Below are 18,271 nucleotides of genomic sequence, written 5' to 3'. Positions count from 1 at the left end.
GAGATTTCTTCCTTACAGTAAATTTAATTGTGAGTCTTGACACCTGAGATCCTTCAACTGTTCTGGTTTTTTCCCTGCAGAAAATATTACAGCAGAGCATATTGTGAGTAATGACAGCTCAGATAGCGATGATGAATCACAGGAACCCAAAGGTAAGAGAATCTTCTCTGGAAAGGAACTATGGGTTGTGTCTGACTCCTCGCTCAAGATGCTAGTGGTGGTCTCTGCTTAAGCCACTGAGTGATAGTGAGTACGGTCGCTTTTGGTTCACAGAGATAATTGATGCTGTGTATATAATAAAATATGCCAATATAAATATCCCTTATGCTTTTCTTTTTAATACCTCAAAATATTATCCCTGGAACAAATGGAGAATAAACTGGGATGATAGAAATACCAAATTCTAAGTCCGATTACAGCACCAGGCTTCTTGGCATGAAAATTGTGATATGGGAACATTTTTCCGTGGCTTTAAAAAATTAGAATTTCATCTGTAAAAATTTTGTTATTAATAAAGCATCATGTGAACAATTATTCTCAGTCCGTTCCTGAGCCTTATCCCATGGTCAGCAATCCACCTCTTAGGAAGAGATCGGTGACGAAGTGGGGTAGAATTATCAAGAACTTTTTTTTTTTAAAGATTTTATTCATTTATTCGACAGAGATAGAGACAGCCAGCGAGAGAGGGAACACAAGCAGGAGGAGTGGGAGAGGAAGAAGCAGGCTCATAGCGGAGGAGCCTGATGGGGGGCTCGATCCTGTTACGCCGGGATCACGCCCTGAGCTGAAGACAGACGCCTAACCACTGTGCTACCCAGGCACCCCAGAATTATCAAGAACTTTTTATCGTAGATGTTATTTCTAAGTGTAAATGAGTTCTTTCACATTTTGACAAGGCAGTTTTCGGCTTGGTGTGGATCTCGGGGCAGGGATAAGGTGAGGATCGGGGATATTTGTTGCAAGTGTTATGTGGGAAAGTGGAGTGATTCTACATTTTATAATAACTGGGTAAACATCCTACAATCGTGTGAATGTGACCATCTAGATTTTAGAAGGTCTTAAACGCTTTTTTTGCTCTAAATTCATGAATTCCTCCCGCCACGGTGTAGATATTGGAAGAGCCTGTTTTATCCTTGCTGAATCAACATTAAAATTAAAATTAAAATTCTCTTTTCACTGCGGTGCCGTGACCTCCTCGTAAGATGGGTTTGTATAAACTAGAGGAAGGGTAGCTTCCCTGGGAAATGCAGCGACACAAGCCCACAGTTTGGCTAGCCTGTAGTTTCTTGTAAAATTTAAAAAATTAACCCTTCCCTGGGCAGACAAAACTTTCGACCAGACGCGAGGTTTGGCCCCTGCTCCTAGTCTCCTCTTCAGTCCCTATTTGCCCACTGTCCTGTTGCTTCAGGAAGCCTGTGATTGGCCCAATTCCATATATTAGGCAGGAACCATGAAAGAACCCTGGCCTGGAAAGAGCTCAGTCCTCATTCTGGCTCCTTCCTGTTTTTAACTTTAATTTTTTTAGTTGTTTGGGTCTTTTTTTTTTTAATTTTGAATTTCCTTTTAATGAAGGGTGCTGGCCATTACAAAGGGAATAGACAGTATATGCCTAACATTTTTAGAATTAGTGTGTATTAATAGAGGGACTGTCAGGTAGGTGTAATAATGGATTGTTAATTATTAAGGAAATTGCTATAGATGGTTGGTACATTTGATCACCTCTGTTTATCTTAAGGCTGAGAAGTTCAAAGGCCCTTTTTGTACATGCCTACTTTTGTTTTAGTACCAACCTAGATGGGAGAATGAGATTCAGGATGTTCTTAGGGATTTCTTACCGGTTCTTAATATTCATTTTTTTCCTTTTGAATAAAATTTTTGGAGTAATTTTAGATTCACAACAAAATTGAGCAGAAAGAACAGAGAGTTCCCATATATTTCTTGCGCACACACACACAGAGCCTCCCCCACTATCAACATCTATATCAGAGTGGTATATTTATTACGATCTATGAAACCACATTGACACATCCTTATCACCCAAAGTCCAAACATTAGGGTTTACTCTTGATATCGTATATTCTATAGGCTTTCACAAATGTAGACTGACATGCACCTACCATTATAACTTCATACAGAGTAGTGTCACTGCCCGAAGCACCCCTCTGTGCGGTTTATTTCTTCCTCTGTCCCCCACCCCAACATCTGACAACCACTTTCTTTCTACTGTCTCCACGGTTTTGCCTTTTCTAGTACGTCAGATTGTTGGGATCGTACAGTATGCAGCCTTTTCAAATTGGCTTCTTTCACTTAGTAATGTGCATTTGAGTTTCCTCCATGTCTTTTCATGGCTTCATAGCTCTTTTTTTTTTTTTTCTTAAGCACTGAATAACATTCCATGGTCTGAATGTATCAGTTTATTTATCCATTCACCTATTGAAGGACATCTTATTTGCTTCCAAGTTTTGGCCATTATTAAAACTGCTATAAACATCCATGTTCAGGGGCGCCTGGGTGGCTCAGTTGTTAAGCATCTGCCTTCGGCTCAGGGCATGATCCTGGTGTTCTGGGATTGAGCCCCACATCAGGCTCCTCTGCTATGAGTCTGCTTCTTCCTCTCCCGCTCTCCCTGCTTGCTTGTGTTCTCTCTCTCGCTGGCTGTCTCTCTGTAAAATAAATAAATAAAATCTTAAAAAAAAAAATCCATGTTCAGATTTTTGTGTGGATATGTTTTCATTTCCTTTGGGTGAAAACCAAGAAACATGATTGCTGGATCACGTGATGGGAGTCTAATTTAGTTTGTAAAAAATTTCCGAAGCGGCTGTACTGTTTTGTGTTGCCACGAACATGTGTGAGCGTCCCTGTTGCTTCACATCCTCACCAGCATTCAGTAATGTCAATGTTCAGGATTGTGGCGTTTCTAATAGGTGTGTAGTGTTATCTCATTGATGTTCTAATCATTATTTTCCTGGTGACATGATGTGGACCATCTCTTCATATGTTTACTTGCCATTTCTATGTCCTCTTTGGTGTGGTGTCTGTAAGTTCCTTTGCCCATTTTTTAATTGGGATATTTGTTTTCTTATTGTTGAATTCTGAGGGTTCTTTGTCAGATAAACAGTCCTTTATCAGATGTGTTTTTTGCAAATATTTTCTCCCAGTCTGTGGCTTGTCTCCTCATTCTCTTGAGGCTTCTTCATTTTTCATCAGATGATTTTGAGCAAGGTCTTTAGGAATTTTCAACTTTAGTTTCTTCAAATCTGTACTGGCATCATTTTACCTGCTCTCACAGAATTGTTATAATTATCAAACTGCAAATACATATAAAGGGAGTTAAGTTGTAAAAGGCTATACAAATAGAAATTTATTTAGTATTGTAACTAAAAAGCAGTCGATTATCATTTATCTGTTGACTGCTGGGTTTGTCCCACAAATGATGCCATTTCCAAATATCTTATAAGGAAAGTAGGTCTTCTTTTGGTATGGAAGTGAGGCTTATTTAATAATAATGACAATAATAATGATGATGATGGTAATTATGATGGAAGGAAAAGGAGGAGGAGGAAGAAGAAGAAGGAAAAGGAGGAGAAGGAAGTGGAGGAGTGGGAGGAAGCTCCAAATGTTTGGAAAATAATTGGGATTTTCTTCAGATCCTATGTAACCAGAAGATATAAACCATTCAGTTTAATTTTTTTTAAAGATTTTATTTATTTATTTGACAGAGATAGCCAGCGAGAGAGGGAACACAAGCAGGGGGAGTGGGAGAGGAAGAAGCAGGCTCATAGCAGAGGAGCCTGATGTGGGGCTCGATCTCATAACGCCGGGATCACACCCTGAGCCGAAGGCAGACGCTTAACGACTGCGCCACCCAGGCGCCCCTCAGTTTAATTTTTTTTAAGATTTATTTATTTATTTATTTGAGAGAGAGAGAGAGCATGAACTCAGGGGGGAAGGGCAGAGGGAGAGGGAAAATGAGTCCCAATTAGACTCCAAGTTAAGCATGGAACCTGACAGGGGGCTCAATCTCATGACCCTGAAATCACGACCTGAGCTGAAACCAAGAGTCAGTCACTTAACTGACTGAGCCACCCAGGTGCCCCTAAATCAATTCACTTGAAAACCCAATTTGTTCTTGTGAAAGATTTTTTTGTCATATATGGTTTTGGAGAAGTGTGGGAGTAGAAAAATGTATATATTTTTTGTGAGTATGTAGTCATCTGAATTGGCTCCTGAAAGATCCATTCGTTTAGTCAGCTCGGTTAAGCTAATCTTTATGTAGATAAAAACAAGTATTTATTATGGTTTTATGTATGTCTAATTAACATTTCTTAGAAATTATGAAGTTTGAACGTAGACTTTTTCTTTTTTCTCAAATACACACACATACAGTTTAATGTATGCATGTCTATTTATATAGAGTCCCCAGAAATCTGAACAGAGGGATGCAGGCCGGTGGAATTATGCTCTACCGCACAGCATTCCTGGACTTGGATTATCAATGAATAATATTGATGATAATGATGATGCAGCGGCCACTGTCACCTCTTGTCTCTACTACTAACTAGTGTTGATTACGAATTTAAGATAATACATGACAGGCCAGGCATTTTTCTAAGAGATGCACATGAATACACTATCTCAGTTTATCTTCACACCAGTCCCGTGAGGTGTCCTGATGAGGAGACAAAGGCTGAGAAGAGGTAACCAACTAGTAAGCAGTGGAGAGAGGATTGCAATCCAGACAAGCTGATTCTGAAGCCAGTGTTCTAAGCAGCTCCACGATGTGGCTTCCCAGCAGGGGTGAGGTGTGCACAAGTTTTAAGGACAAAGTCGTTTAAAACTGCTGCTTTCGGAAGATTGCTGAATTTTAAGACGTGTTAAAGCATGTGTTTAAATTACATGGTTTTAAATTCCGAACTTTATAAGCAAGGATCAAATGACTGTTCATAGAGTGTTTACTGAGCAGCAAATATGTGTGTTGAATCCTTCAGCTGTCTCTCAGTTTGCATGCTTCCTGGATGTTTACTAAACAGGATAGGGAAGGAAACTTAGTGATGGAGAGGAGAGGATTAGCTACTGTGGAATTTCCATGTGTGTGTGTATGTGTGTGTGTGTGTGTGTGTGTCTAGACACAAGGAAGGAAAGGACTGGGGAAGGCCAGAAAGGGGAAAATAGAAGTTTGCCTGGAAATGTAATAATAGACCAAGTAACACATCAAGAACACAATCTGTAGACTGTAGGTAAAGAGTAAAGTAAGAACAACTTAAGAACAAAAATGATGAACTGAAATATTTAGTGTAAGTTAGACAAATAAATGTTCAATCAAAAGCCATAGAGCTTCACTATTAATCTTACCATTCAATTGCCAAAGGTATTTTACAAATTTTCTTTAAAACCAGTTTAGTTAACATATAGTATATTATTAGTTTCAGGGGTTGAATTTAGTGATTCATCAGTTGCATATAATACCCAGTGCTCATTACATCAAGTTGCCCTCCTTAATGCCCATCACCTAGTTACCCCATCCCCCTACCATCTCCCTTCCAGCAACCCTCAGTTCGTTTCCTATGGTTAAGGGTGTCTTGTGGTTTGTCTCCTTCTCTGTTTTTATCTTATTTTCCCTTCCCTTCCCCTATGTTCATGTTTTTGTTTCTAAAATTCCACATATGAGTGAAATCATATGGTATTTGTCTTTCTCTGACTGACTTATTTCCCTTAGCATAATATGCTCTACTTCCATCCATGCCATTGCAAATGGCAAGAGTTCATTCTTTTTGATGGCTGAGTAATATTCCATTCCATATATATATGTGTGTGTATGTGTGTGTGTATGTGTGTATATATATATATGTGTGTGTGTGTGTGTGTGTGTGTATGTATGTGTGTATATATATATATACACACATACACACACACATCTTCTTTATCCATTCATCTGTTGATGGACGTCTGGGCTTTCTCCATAGTTTGGCTATTGTGGACATTGCTGCTATAAACACTGAGGTGCCTGTGCCCCTTCAAATGGCCAACAGACACATGAAAAAATTCCTCAACATCACTTAGCATCAAGGGAAATACAAATCAAAACCACGGTGAGATGCCATCTCACACCGGTCAGAATGGCTAAAATTAACAAATCAGGAAACCTCAGGTGTTGGTGAGGATGTGGAGAAAGAGGAATCCTTACACTGTTTGTGGGAATGCAAACTGGTGCAGCCACTCTGGAAAACAGTATGGAGGTTCCTCAAAAAACTTAAAAATAGAGCTACCCTACAATCCAGCAATTGTGCTACTAGGTACTTATCCAAAGTTTTTTTTAAGGGACTTGGGAATCTATATAATGTTCTGGTTCTTTTTCCTTAGGCACTGAAAATGAAGATGCTGAAAGGGAATATCACAATGATAATCAAGCAAGTTGGGTCCATCGTATGTTAATGGCTTTGGTGAGTGATTCAGCTTTATTCAATACCAGAGAAGGACGTGCTGGGAAGGTGCACAACTTCATGTTGGGCTTGAATCTCAATACATCCTATCCAATGTCTCCTCTGAAAGACTTTATGACACAGGAATCATTGGATGAAGACGAATTGGATACAGCTGTAGCAGGTAAGCACACAAAACGTAATCCATGGAAGCTAATCCAGGAGATCTTTATTCCTTTCTAGGGAGAAGCCTTTTGATCATTGTCAATACCTATCCATTTATGCTCAATTACAGCAACATCCATTTAATTCAAAAGTCTGTTTTTTTGGAAGAAAAATATTCGTTGGACAGGAAATGGCATAGATATGTCAGCGTAGAAAATTTTCACTCAAACACTGAGGAGGGACCTTGGATCCTCTCTGTATTGGACAAGGTTCACTCAGAAAACAGGAAACCGTCTCCCTTGTTTAACTGAGTGGGGTTTAAAGTAGGGAATTAGGTGTTTACAAAGTTGTTCCAGGGCTTGGAAGAGCAAGCTCCAGGCTGAGCTTCCAGGAATGATTCCAAAAACGCTTCAGAATCACCCCCACAACCGTGCTTGGCAGTGGAAATGGCAGAAATGTAGCCTCTGTCTCATTTCCTCCTTTGAATCTCGTGTGGGTGTTTTTCCTTGGCAAAGGGCAGGTCTCAGCAGAACCGGCACATATGGGATTCTGGTTAAGGTGGTCCTTAGCCCAACTGTGTGCACAGGAGGGCCTGCAACCCAAGGTTCAGAGTGGAGTTGATATCACCGGTCTCAGTGTCTGTGAGGCTCCTGGGCCTGTCCCTCCAGTTCTCAGAAATATTAGGTAACTTTCTTAAGGCCAGCTGGTAAGAACCCACTCAACTGTCCTGTTTGTTACTTTGTCAAATTCCAAGGAATAATAATTCCCTTTATTCTTCAGTTCCATGCATGTTTCAAATTAAAAGTTAAATTTGCCTTTGTGACTAATCAATACATAATAATCTTTCTTATAATGATCCTGTCATCTAAAATCTTCCTACGTCATCATACCATCATTTTTCTGTTAACTGCCCAGATGTCGTTTCTCAGTCATTTCTGCTTACGGGCATCAACAGAATGCTTTAGAAACGTAGGTGGAATATTTCCAAAACCCTTTCTTCTGCTCTCTGGTTAAGCATCATGCCTATAAAATATTTGTGAAAATTAGGACATGGCTTTAGGTTTGGTGGTGTTTCTGGTAGTGCTGTTTCCACTTGTTGCTTGAGCTGAAAGGAAATTGCAAAAGCAAAGGTTTCCCTTGTTTTTTAAACAAGAAGACTAGAAACTCACTATACTTTACATTATGTTTATGGCATCGAAGTCTAGGATGTGAGGTATGGCATGCAATCCATACCCTTTCATATTAACAATGATAAAAGTCTGTTTGTGATTAGAGTCAATATCTATTTTAAAATTCATCCAAAATTAAAAAAAAAAAACCTTGCCCATTAATCGGTGACCTCATTTGTCTTGTGGCCCATGATTATACTCATTGCCATTATCATACCCATTAAATGTGTCTTCCTTAGAAACTTAGGCTTTATGGATCAATGATGACAGCCATTAAAAAACTTAGTCTCAAAGGTCATTTAGAGCTAGAAAGAATCTTTAGAGCTATTTTACTCTAAAGAAAACAAAGATCAAAGAAAGTCATTCTCATTGCCTACAGTTTTCTCAGCTGACCTAGAATGGGGTCACAGACCTCAGCGTTGCTCAGAAGCTTTTCCTTTCTGCTAGACTCCCTTCCCCTCAGCCCTTGTTTTTGTTAGTCATTGTTTTGCTGATGTCAAATGGAAGTTTCCTTTCTGTGTACTATATTACATCTGTTTTATGTTATTAGTTTGATAGGGCTACCCAGAATAGCTCCTGTGGTTTGCATAGCATGCATTCTGCCCTCCGCATCTTAACAACTCCCTGGTGGTTTTGCAATATTTTATGTAGATTCAGAGGTGTTCCGCTTCCTAGATCAAATACAGCAGGCCTAGTTAAATTTGAATTCCAAACCATATATATGTATATATATGTGGTGTAAGTGTGGCCCTTGCAACATTTAGGACTTACTTGTACTAAAGCATTATTTGTTGTGTGTCTGAAATTCAAATTTAACAGCATCTTGTATTTTTAGTAGATAAATTTGGCAACCTTAAGAAATGTGTCTTTCATTATTTTCGCCTGTTTTCAAATTGTTCTCCATTTTCATCTTCCTTGTTTCTTTTGTTTATTCGTGCATTCACACAGTATTTACAGAGCACTTGCAACGTGTTTGGTACTAGGAAGCCAGTCGTCCATGAGACACTGTAATCCTTGCCCTCATAAAAGTTGAAATTAGTTTTTGACCTTTCCGTGAAGTTTTGATTCACGGAAGGATTTATGTATTTTAGTTAAGAATAATAGAAAACTAGAGAAAAACTGACACCCAGCACCGCTGATTCTGATGGAACTGGGTCAGTGAAGACACAGTCCTTACTTCTCTCTGTGGTGCTTGGAGAATATCGTTGTATGTCACCTAATCTGACTCCTTTCTTTACTGGGTGCCCTTTGAAAGAAGACTCATGGACAGTTCTCATGAAGTAAAAGGAGGAAGTAGAAAATGTAATCATCTCAAAATATGGTGTTACATCGACTAAACATTCTTTTGTTGACGTATTTTGGAATGTGTTAACCAAAAACTGTTTTCAATTAATGCTCTTTGCAAAGAACTTTAAATTTTATTTTGTAATGTCGTATCTCATAAAAATTCTATTTCACTCACTCTGTATTTATCCAGCTGAAAAAAAAGATGTGTATGGCATATAGATTTCAGTCAAGAATCTAGTCAGGTCAGTGATGAGTTCATTCAAATTCATAATTTACAGACTAACGCTGTTAAAAATGACTGCGTGTTAGATTGGTTTTATTAAATCGATTAGTGCTCTCTCAGGTCCTTACTAAAGTACACCCTGTCTGTCTCCGAATATTTCCAAGTTTTAGACTAGCCACGTGTGTGGAGCTAAAAATTAAAACATGTACCAAAAACTGTAATCATCTTGGTTCATAAAGTCTCCATTAAAACTTCTGTTTATTATACAGGGGCACCTGAGCCAGGTCATGACCTCAGGGTCGTGAGGTCAAACCCCACAGCAGGTTCTGCAACCAGCGGGGAGACTGCTTCCCTCCCTCTCCTTCTGCTCCTCCCTCCGCTCATGCTCACTCTCTCTCAACCCCCCCCAATAAATAAATAAATAAATAAATCTTTTTAAAAAACCTACTTATTATACAGTTAAAAATACCATAATTTAATTAAAACATTAAGGTTATTTCTCTCATTTTTGTACTCTCCCCATGCAAAAAAGAAATAGAGATTTTTATCTTATCTAGATATTAGGAAAATCTTACATTTTAGTTTACCCTATGATGATTTCGTTTGTACGGATTAAAATTTGAGTATCTTAGAATTAAAACAATCTCTCAACCTCAGATGAGAAAAAAATAGTACCATTTTGTGCCTATTACTTCACCTTGTAGACAGTCTTTTGAAAATAAGAGAAATAATAAGATGAGGGAATGCCTCTCATTTGTTTACTTCAAAATAGTTGTATACCTTTAAAAACTAATTTCGGAGAAGCTGTCCATTATTTATGTGACTTCTTTCCTGTTTACTTTTCTGTTTATGTTACTTACTGTGACACATACCATCTGGAATAAAAAATCGAGGCATGTGTTAATTTAGGCCAGAGTTCAGTACACAAGCATCCAAACATTTTTGTACATCATAAATTGAATCTGTGTAAGGTATTTATAAAATGACCATTGCAGGGGTGCCTGGGTGGCTCAGTCGGTTAAGTATCTGCCTTTGGCTCAGGTCATGATCCCAGAGTCCTGGATGGAGCCCCGCATCCCGCATTGGGCTCCCTGCTCAGCGGGGAGCCTGTTCTCCCTCTCCCACTCCCCCTGCTTGTGCTCTCGCTCTCTCTGTCTGTCAACTAAGTAAATAAGTAAAATCTTTTTAAAAAATGAGCATCTCAATTATCCATAGCTGAACTGCTTTAAGGAGATGGTACATAATTATAAAACACAGCATATTTCCATACCTCGCAAAGAACCTGATTGACTCATTTACAGGTTTAGAAGCCAAGTATGTTTTAAATTGTGGGAGGATATTGCCATAGGGGGGTTTATCAAACTCTCGGACATTCTAGTAGGTGTTATACAATAAATCGGGTTCAAATTCAAATAAATTTGGAAAAACTAATTCTGTCCCCCTCTTCACAATGCGATGGGCTGCTCTAATAAATTTAAGCAGCCCTGCTTACGGTGCCTCAAGATAGTACTTGAAAAGCAGTCTGGCTTACATTTGAATCCTGGCTGGGCCATTTATTAGCAGGACAGTCTTGAGCAGTCACTTAGCATAAACCTCAGTTACAACAATGATAGAAAAACAGAGCCAACCTAAAAACCAACACCCCTGAGCCAGATGGAACCTGGAACCATAGGGCAGCGAGTTTGCGACAGTCTTCACTATTTACTCCAAGTTTACTTACAAAATAGAAATAATAGTGGTACCTATCTTATAGACTTCGTGTGAAAATTAAGTGGCATTTTTTTTTTTTTAAGTAGCATCTTCATTAAAAAGGGCAGTTAGCCCAAGGCATAGTAAGGAGACAGGAAACACACAATATAATTGGCCATTACTTTAAGCTGTTGACCTTCTATTTCTCAAACCTATTTGATCATGAAATTCTTATTTTGTGTATAGAACATCTGTTAATATCTTGCAAAACTATGATGTTTGCAACACAATTAAGAAACACTACTTCCTGTCAGTTTATTTGGAAGGGTGGAACCATGGTGTTTAGCTGCGTGCCAGAGCTGGAAATTGGTCACGTCATGGTATCTCTCTCAGATGTTATCTTGGATAGAAAAGAGAAAAAAAGGAGACTACCAGTTTCATGACAAGAAGGAGCATATCAAACAGAATAAGAGAAGTGGCCTGTTTCAGTAAATCTTTTAGCTAAAATTAAAAAAAAGCACTAAGTGTAAGAAGCCAAAGAAAAATATTTGTGAACTGTCATTACACTTTATTATATTAGGGAAAATCACTGCATTGTGAAAAATATTGCCACTAATGTGTTTTTAAGATGTTTGGGTTTACTTGTGATTAAAGACACATATTAACGTGGTTTTGATGATCGATAGCCGCATGGGTAGTTAGTCTCTCTACATTGTAATCACTGCTTTTTAAGTTAGCCATTTGAAACCTTTTCCATTCTGTGGCCCACACCACTTACTGAAGTAACACAGGACACATGGTACAGACGGCTCAGGCCTGGGCCTGGCTTGGAATCCTGACTATCACTGTGTGAAACTGGACCTCTTTTTTTTTTTTTTTTTAAGATTTTATTTATTTATTTGACAGAGAGAGAGAGAGACAGGCAGCAAGAGAGGGAACACAAGCAGGGGGTGGGAGAGGAAGAAGCAGGCTCCCAGCAGAGGAGCCTGATGTGGGGCTCGATCCCAGAACTCAAGACCACACCCTGAGCCGAAGGCAGATGCTTAATGACTGAGCCACCCAGGCGCCCCTGAAACTGTACCTCTTGGTTCTTAGCTTCCTTATCTTTAAAATGACACTAATAATACCTCTTTTGTAAGAGTCTTTGAAGGATGATCAATCTCATATGTGAAATTTCTAATACATGCGAGACACTCAAAATAAATGAAACTGCTTTTAGGAGAAATAAAAGTACCCAAATAATGAACATCCAGCTTCTTAGTAAAATATTTAAAAACTAATATAAGACAAAGACCCACAATTGTTCACCTTTCAAAAGTTTACACAGGTAATTTTTTATTTTTTTAAACTTATTTTTACATATGTAATTTTTAAACAATAAACATTTCAGAGGAATAAATATTAAAATCGTGTTTGATAATATATCTATATTTCAATGTTACAATTCTTAGGTTTGAGTTTCTGTGATAGATGGAAATTTAGAATCTTGGCTGGTAGAAAAGTACTTTGTCACTACAATCCACACATGCTTGATAAGAAAAGAAAGGAGAGTTAACCTGGAGATGATTATTTACCAAATAATTTCTCTTTTCTCTTCTTTTTGGCCTACGCATTCACCTCAGATATAGCAAGACTTTTTTTTTTTTTTAACTTGGCCTACCTTTTCATTCAGTCATATGCTCAATCATATGACCTTATTCTTGTCTAAACCACTCCCCCCCATAGCTGGGAGGGGGGAGGGTTGTGGGTTTGTTTTTGTTTTTGTTTTAGCATATTTGGGTTTTTTTATTTAAGACCATTCAGTCACACCTTTTCTCATTCACCAGTTCTGGGTAGTACAGTTCACCTCAGCTGTAAACTCTTTTCCTCTTCATTCCTAAACACACTAGTCTATGTTTGTAACATTCACTTGTTATTCAGTATTCTAGGGATGAGAAATTTTAATAAACAGGAGAGAGAGAAAAAAAACACATGATTCCCTGTTAACTGTAGAAACTGAAAGGATAATAACATTTTCTTAAGTAACTAAGCCCAAATCTAGAACTGTTTCGATTCACATTGAATAAATGTCAAGCTTAATTGTTTCGGTGCTTTTCCAATTTTAATAAGGAGGAGTGTGGGTTTAATGGGACACGAAGAATTTAAAGATTTGCCTTTCTTTGGGATCCCTTGCTCTTAAAACGTAATGATAAAATTCACTATGAGAGGATTATAATCAGTATCATTCTTATTTAGAAATATATGGAGGAAACAGGGCGTCTGGGTGGCTTAGTCGTTAAACGTCTGCCTTCGGCTCAGGGTGTGATCCCGAAGTCCTAGGATCAAGCCCCACACCAGGCTCCTCTGCTGGGAGCCTGCTTCTTCCTCTCTCATCCCCCCTGCCTATGTTCCCTCTCTCACTGGCTGTCTCTCTTTCTGTCAAATAAATAAATAAAATCTTTAAAAAAAAAAAAAAGAAAGAAATATATGGAGGAAATGAATATGCTGTGGGTTCTCACCATATGCTGAACGTTTTCCTGGAAAATAGGTATTAACTATTTTATAGTTAATATAGGGGGTTCTATAAACACAAGTCAGTCTGACCCTCTAGTTTTTATTACTGCCTCTGTGAAAAGGCTTGCCAAATAGAAGTTACTAGCTTTCTCAGAGATCATCATGCATGTCTAGTATGAACATCTTCACTCTGTTCTTGAACTTTCCAGCCTTCTTCTTAACGGAACATGTGTGAGGACAAGGAGACAGACCAAAACAATTGCATGTTATTTCATTCACCTCAAAACAGTTCCATTCTGATCACATCTCTCTTTCCTGGGAAGTGAATGAGTGGCACCACACATAAACGTGAAGAGGACCATCTTACTATTTTGTATTAAAACATAAATGACTTCTAGACCCTGCTTTCTCAGATCCCCTTGTCCTCTCATTCTGCTCTCCTCCAATACTGGAACCACACTGGGCTTCTTGCTGTTTCTCAGACATACCAAGTCTGATTCTGCCTCAGGGCCTTTGCTCTGGCTCTTTCCTCTCCCTGGAAAAAATATCCCCCCAAATCTTTGGTTGGCCAGTTCTATATTATTACTCTGGTCTCAGCTCAAGGTCTTCTCAAAAAGGTCTCTCCTGATTATTCAGCTGAAGTTACTCTCTATTATATGACCCTCTATCATTTTCTACAATGCGTTTAATACTGCCTGAACCATTTGTTTACTGATTTGTCAGTCACGTGCTTGTTAGAGCAGAGTGTGCATCTTGTTCAGCATCTAGAACAGAGCCCAAATAGTAGCAGACAATACACGTCTGCTGAAGTGTTGGCTGGAGTATTTCCTTGGACTCCCATCACCTCAGGAGATGCAGTGTGGGATCCATTCAGACTCCTCCACTCCCCAGTTCTGTCACCATAGAGATGAATTTACTTCATCCTTCACTTATAGATATCATCTACCTCACATGTCTGTTACGACTTAAATCAAAATAATGTCTGAGGAAATGTTTTTAAGCCAGTAAAGACCTAGGTAAAGTGAAGTAATACGGTTAAACAAATCCAAATCGCAGCTTAGAGTTAATGCCGGGGCCTGATCTAAGTATTTTCCATGCGCTGTCCCACTTAATCCTCACAGCACCCTTATTTGATCCTTTACCCTGAAAGTACAGATGTGGAAACTATAAGTTAAAGACAATAATTCATTTGCCATTGCTAAAGCAGGACTCATGCCCAGTTATGTTTGTCTTCAAAGCCTGAGGGCCTACCCAGATGAAATTCTACTCACAAATTTACATTAAAAATATTTTTATGTTCTAAATAATGTTAAATGGTCACTGAATTCATTCTTTTGTTTCTTTCCTTTTTAAAGATCCTGACGAGTTTGAGCAAATATATGAGCCACTGGATGTCAAAAGTAAAAAGATTCATGTCGTGGACAGTGGCCTCACGTTTAACCTGCCATACCCCTTGATCCTGAGACCTCAGAGGGGAGTTGATCTCATTATCTCCTTTGACTTTTCTGCACGTCCAAGTGACTCTAGTCCTCCATTCAAGGTAAGGAGAATTTATATAGCATTCCATTATCTAGCATGTTCTTTTGCAAGCCTTGTAGATATCTCAGTCCTCTTCTCTCCAATTTCTTATCTCTTGAGCCTATTTTTCTACATTACTGTGAGTCATATTTTAAAAACACAGATGTGATTCAATCCCTCCCCTTCTTAAAGAAACTTGTAAAAAGAAAAAGAGAAAAAAAGAGAAAGAGGAAACTTGTAAATGATTCCCCATGGCCTACATTAAAGTTCACAGTCTTAAGCAGAACAAGAATTATGCAACCTATCTGAAGTTCAAGGAACTTAGGCTGAGATTTGGATGTTAGCAAGTAAAAGATAATTAAAACCATGCATGGGAAGTTATACTCAGAGAAGAGGACATGAAATACTATTTTGAAGATTTGACAGCAATTATCAGGGGAAAATAACAAAAATCAAGGAAGTATACAGTGTTGTGAAAACCAGTTGAAGATACTTAACAACAAGGAAGTCTATGGTGAACGGGACAAAGGCAGTTTCAATAACATTGTGAGGGCAGAAATCATATTGCAGTGATTTGAAGGAGTGGAAGATAAGAAAATGGAGATAATCCTGTAGACTGTCCAAGGAAGAAGGAGATGCGCTGTATCTGCAAGAGGTGGGAAGCAGGAAAACTATGTATATGGAGAGGTGGGTTGTTAATAAGAGACTTGAATGTGTTTAAATGCTGATGGCTGGGAGTCATTAATGAAGACATTATTGGAGAATGGAGAGATGACATATGTGATAGGGTCACAGCCCTCGGAAGTTTCCATGGGTAAGGAGTGCAAAGGAGATACAAAAATACAGGTGGAGAGTGATATAGAAATGTCGATATTGGGGCAAGGGGAGGGAGAAGATAATGGCTGTGGATGGAAGGTCACTGTTAGGCATGGAGAGGGGAAGTTAAGAAAGTACTCATCTGATGACTTCTCACTTTTGTAGGAATTAGAATTCAGTGGTATCTCTTAAGGGTGAGAGGGTGGAGGTGGTGGAGCCAGGATCCTGGGGAGAATAAAAGTCTGCCTCTGAGGAAATGAGAAAAAGTTCTGAATAGGCAACATATATTGCTTAGCAGCACTGTGGCCTCACCCAAGTGAGACCATGAACGTTACTCTTCTTTCCACCTGGAACACCTCAAAATTTCTTGAGACACATCTCAAATGTTATCTTTCTTGACCTTCGCAGATAGAGTTTCAGTACAAAGGACTTAGTAGATTCTTCTAAATATGGCAGTTTTCATGGTGTAGTGTCTGTATTTGTTCACAATACATATATCTTCCACTGTCTGTGAACTCCTTGGGAACTAGGACACTATTTTGAATGTATGTTTTGTTTTAATCATTTGGTTCTAATTGTATTATAAGTGCCGGCCAAAGTGTGAGTAGGTCATTTTTTGTGAGTGAATGAATGAAATTCTGTGAGAGTGATGGAGTTATTATCCCCATTTCATTGATTAAGACATGGAAATTCATAGAGTTAAGTGACATAGTCCATGATCTCCCAACCAGGAAGAGTCAGTGATAACCCCGGTCAACCAGGAAGAGTCAGTGATAACCCAGGTCAACCAGGAAGGGCCAGTGATAACCCAGGTCAACCAGGAAGTCAGTAATAACCCAGGTCCTCTGACATTTGCTTTCCTTCCCATCATGCTATGATGAAACTGCTCTCAAGACTAACTGTGGCTATCATAACAACTCTTTGATATATATAAAGTCTCTCTTTTTACAAATGCTTTCACATTTGATTTTTTTTTTTTTTTGAGGCAGTTACTGGTATTCTGACAAGAAAACAAGGGTTGGTGAGATGAGCAATTTCATCACATCAACAAATTAAATAAGATAACGGGTGAATAGAACATAGCCCAGGACCTGGCTGGGAAAGTGCTAGTTAAGTAGTGGTCAAGCTGGACCAGATTCCAAGGCTCCAGAATGACAATCTAATGATCTCTCCCCTTTACTAGATGCCTCCTTTGAACATGTTGTACATGTATTTTTTTTCTGTGCTGTGCGCTGTGTGCAGCAGTTAATGATAAACCATGGTTCTTAATCTCCAGAACATTTTAGCTTTTTTGGGAGAAAGACTTTTATTCACAAGAGTCATTGGAAGGAAAATGAGCAACTTACTGTTAGATAGTTATTTGGCTTTATATAAGCATGTGTGTTATGGGAGATCCATATAAGACTAGATTGGTGTGTCCTGAAGGAGATGAGCAGGGAAATAAATAGAACAGGATGAAAATGGCACAGGGATGGCAGTGAGCACATTGGAGGAGATGGAGCAATCTGATTAGAAGTGATAAATATTAAGCTCCCTTTAGGAGGGCTTTAGGCCTGCATGATGGGAAATAGAGAATCAGTGAAGAGTTTGCAGCTGACAAACGACTTCATGAAACTGGAATTTTAGGATGATTAATTCCATGGTGGAAAGTAGGATGAATTGGAGATGAAGAGCAAAAGATTCAAATTAAGAGGAATTTACTACAGGGCGCCTGGGCGGCTCAGTCAGTTAAGTGTCCGACTCTTGATCTCAGCTCAGGTTCTCGTTTCTGGGTCATGAGTTCAAGCCCCGCAATTTTTTTAAAAATGAAGAAATTTTTTTAAAAAGAGGGATTTACTGTAATCCAAGCGTAGGATAATGAAGTACTGTATAGAACGGGTAATTGAGAAAGCCAAGAGCAGGATTTGATGACTGTGAGCAGCAGTGGGGAGGTGAGCTCCGATGGATGACTCTACGATGATAGCTTAGAAGCTAGTTCTGGAGGCGGAAGACCCTGGATTATTCATTTCACCAATGGGAGTATAAAGGTCAAAGCCATCCTTCGATATGTGAATCACAGCTCTGCTACCTCATGACTTAATGTTGGGAAGGTTTGAGGATATCACTTTGTACCTCTAAAAAGAACCATTGTTCTTTGTTGTAGTTTTTAAATGGACTTTGATTCATTATTTCTAATTAAGAAGAATATATACTTACTGTAAAAAATTTGTACATTTAGAATATATATCATTTCTGTTATTCATAGACAATAGCTGCTGATATTTTACTGTTTTCCTTTAGTCGTTTTTCTGTGTGTGTGTGTGTGTGTGTGTGTGTGTGTGTGTACACACCAGGATCATATTGCTTTGCATTCTACTTCTTTCTACTTAAAATTATATCATGAGCATTTTCCCATGTCATTAAATTTTTTTTAAACATAATTATAAACACAGCATGGTATCTCTGTATGTGAATATGCAAGGATTTTTTAACAATGCTCTGTTTTCCACTTT

General features: G+C 38.6%; 1 protein-coding gene across 3 annotated transcripts in view; it reads left to right on the top strand.

The window, feature by feature from the left end:
- PLA2G4A (phospholipase A2 group IVA) overlaps positions 1-18,271 on the top strand; it is a 157,037-nt gene that overhangs the window by 121,055 nt on the left and 17,711 nt on the right. For all 3 annotated transcript variants that reach the window (XM_011231846.3, XM_034666785.1, XM_002924848.4), the window contains 3 exons: positions 81-152; positions 6,361-6,603; positions 14,801-14,985. In XM_011231846.3, coding sequence (XP_011230148.1) covers positions 81-152; positions 6,361-6,603; positions 14,801-14,985 — 500 coding nt within the window. The remainder of the gene's footprint in view (positions 1-80; positions 153-6,360; positions 6,604-14,800; positions 14,986-18,271) is intronic.

This window comes from Ailuropoda melanoleuca, chromosome 8, assembly GCF_002007445.2.
Source record: "Ailuropoda melanoleuca isolate Jingjing chromosome 8, ASM200744v2, whole genome shotgun sequence".
In the NCBI taxonomy this organism is placed as follows: Eukaryota; Metazoa; Chordata; class Mammalia; order Carnivora; family Ursidae; genus Ailuropoda; species Ailuropoda melanoleuca.
This window is presented reverse-complemented; position numbering and strand designations above follow the sequence as displayed.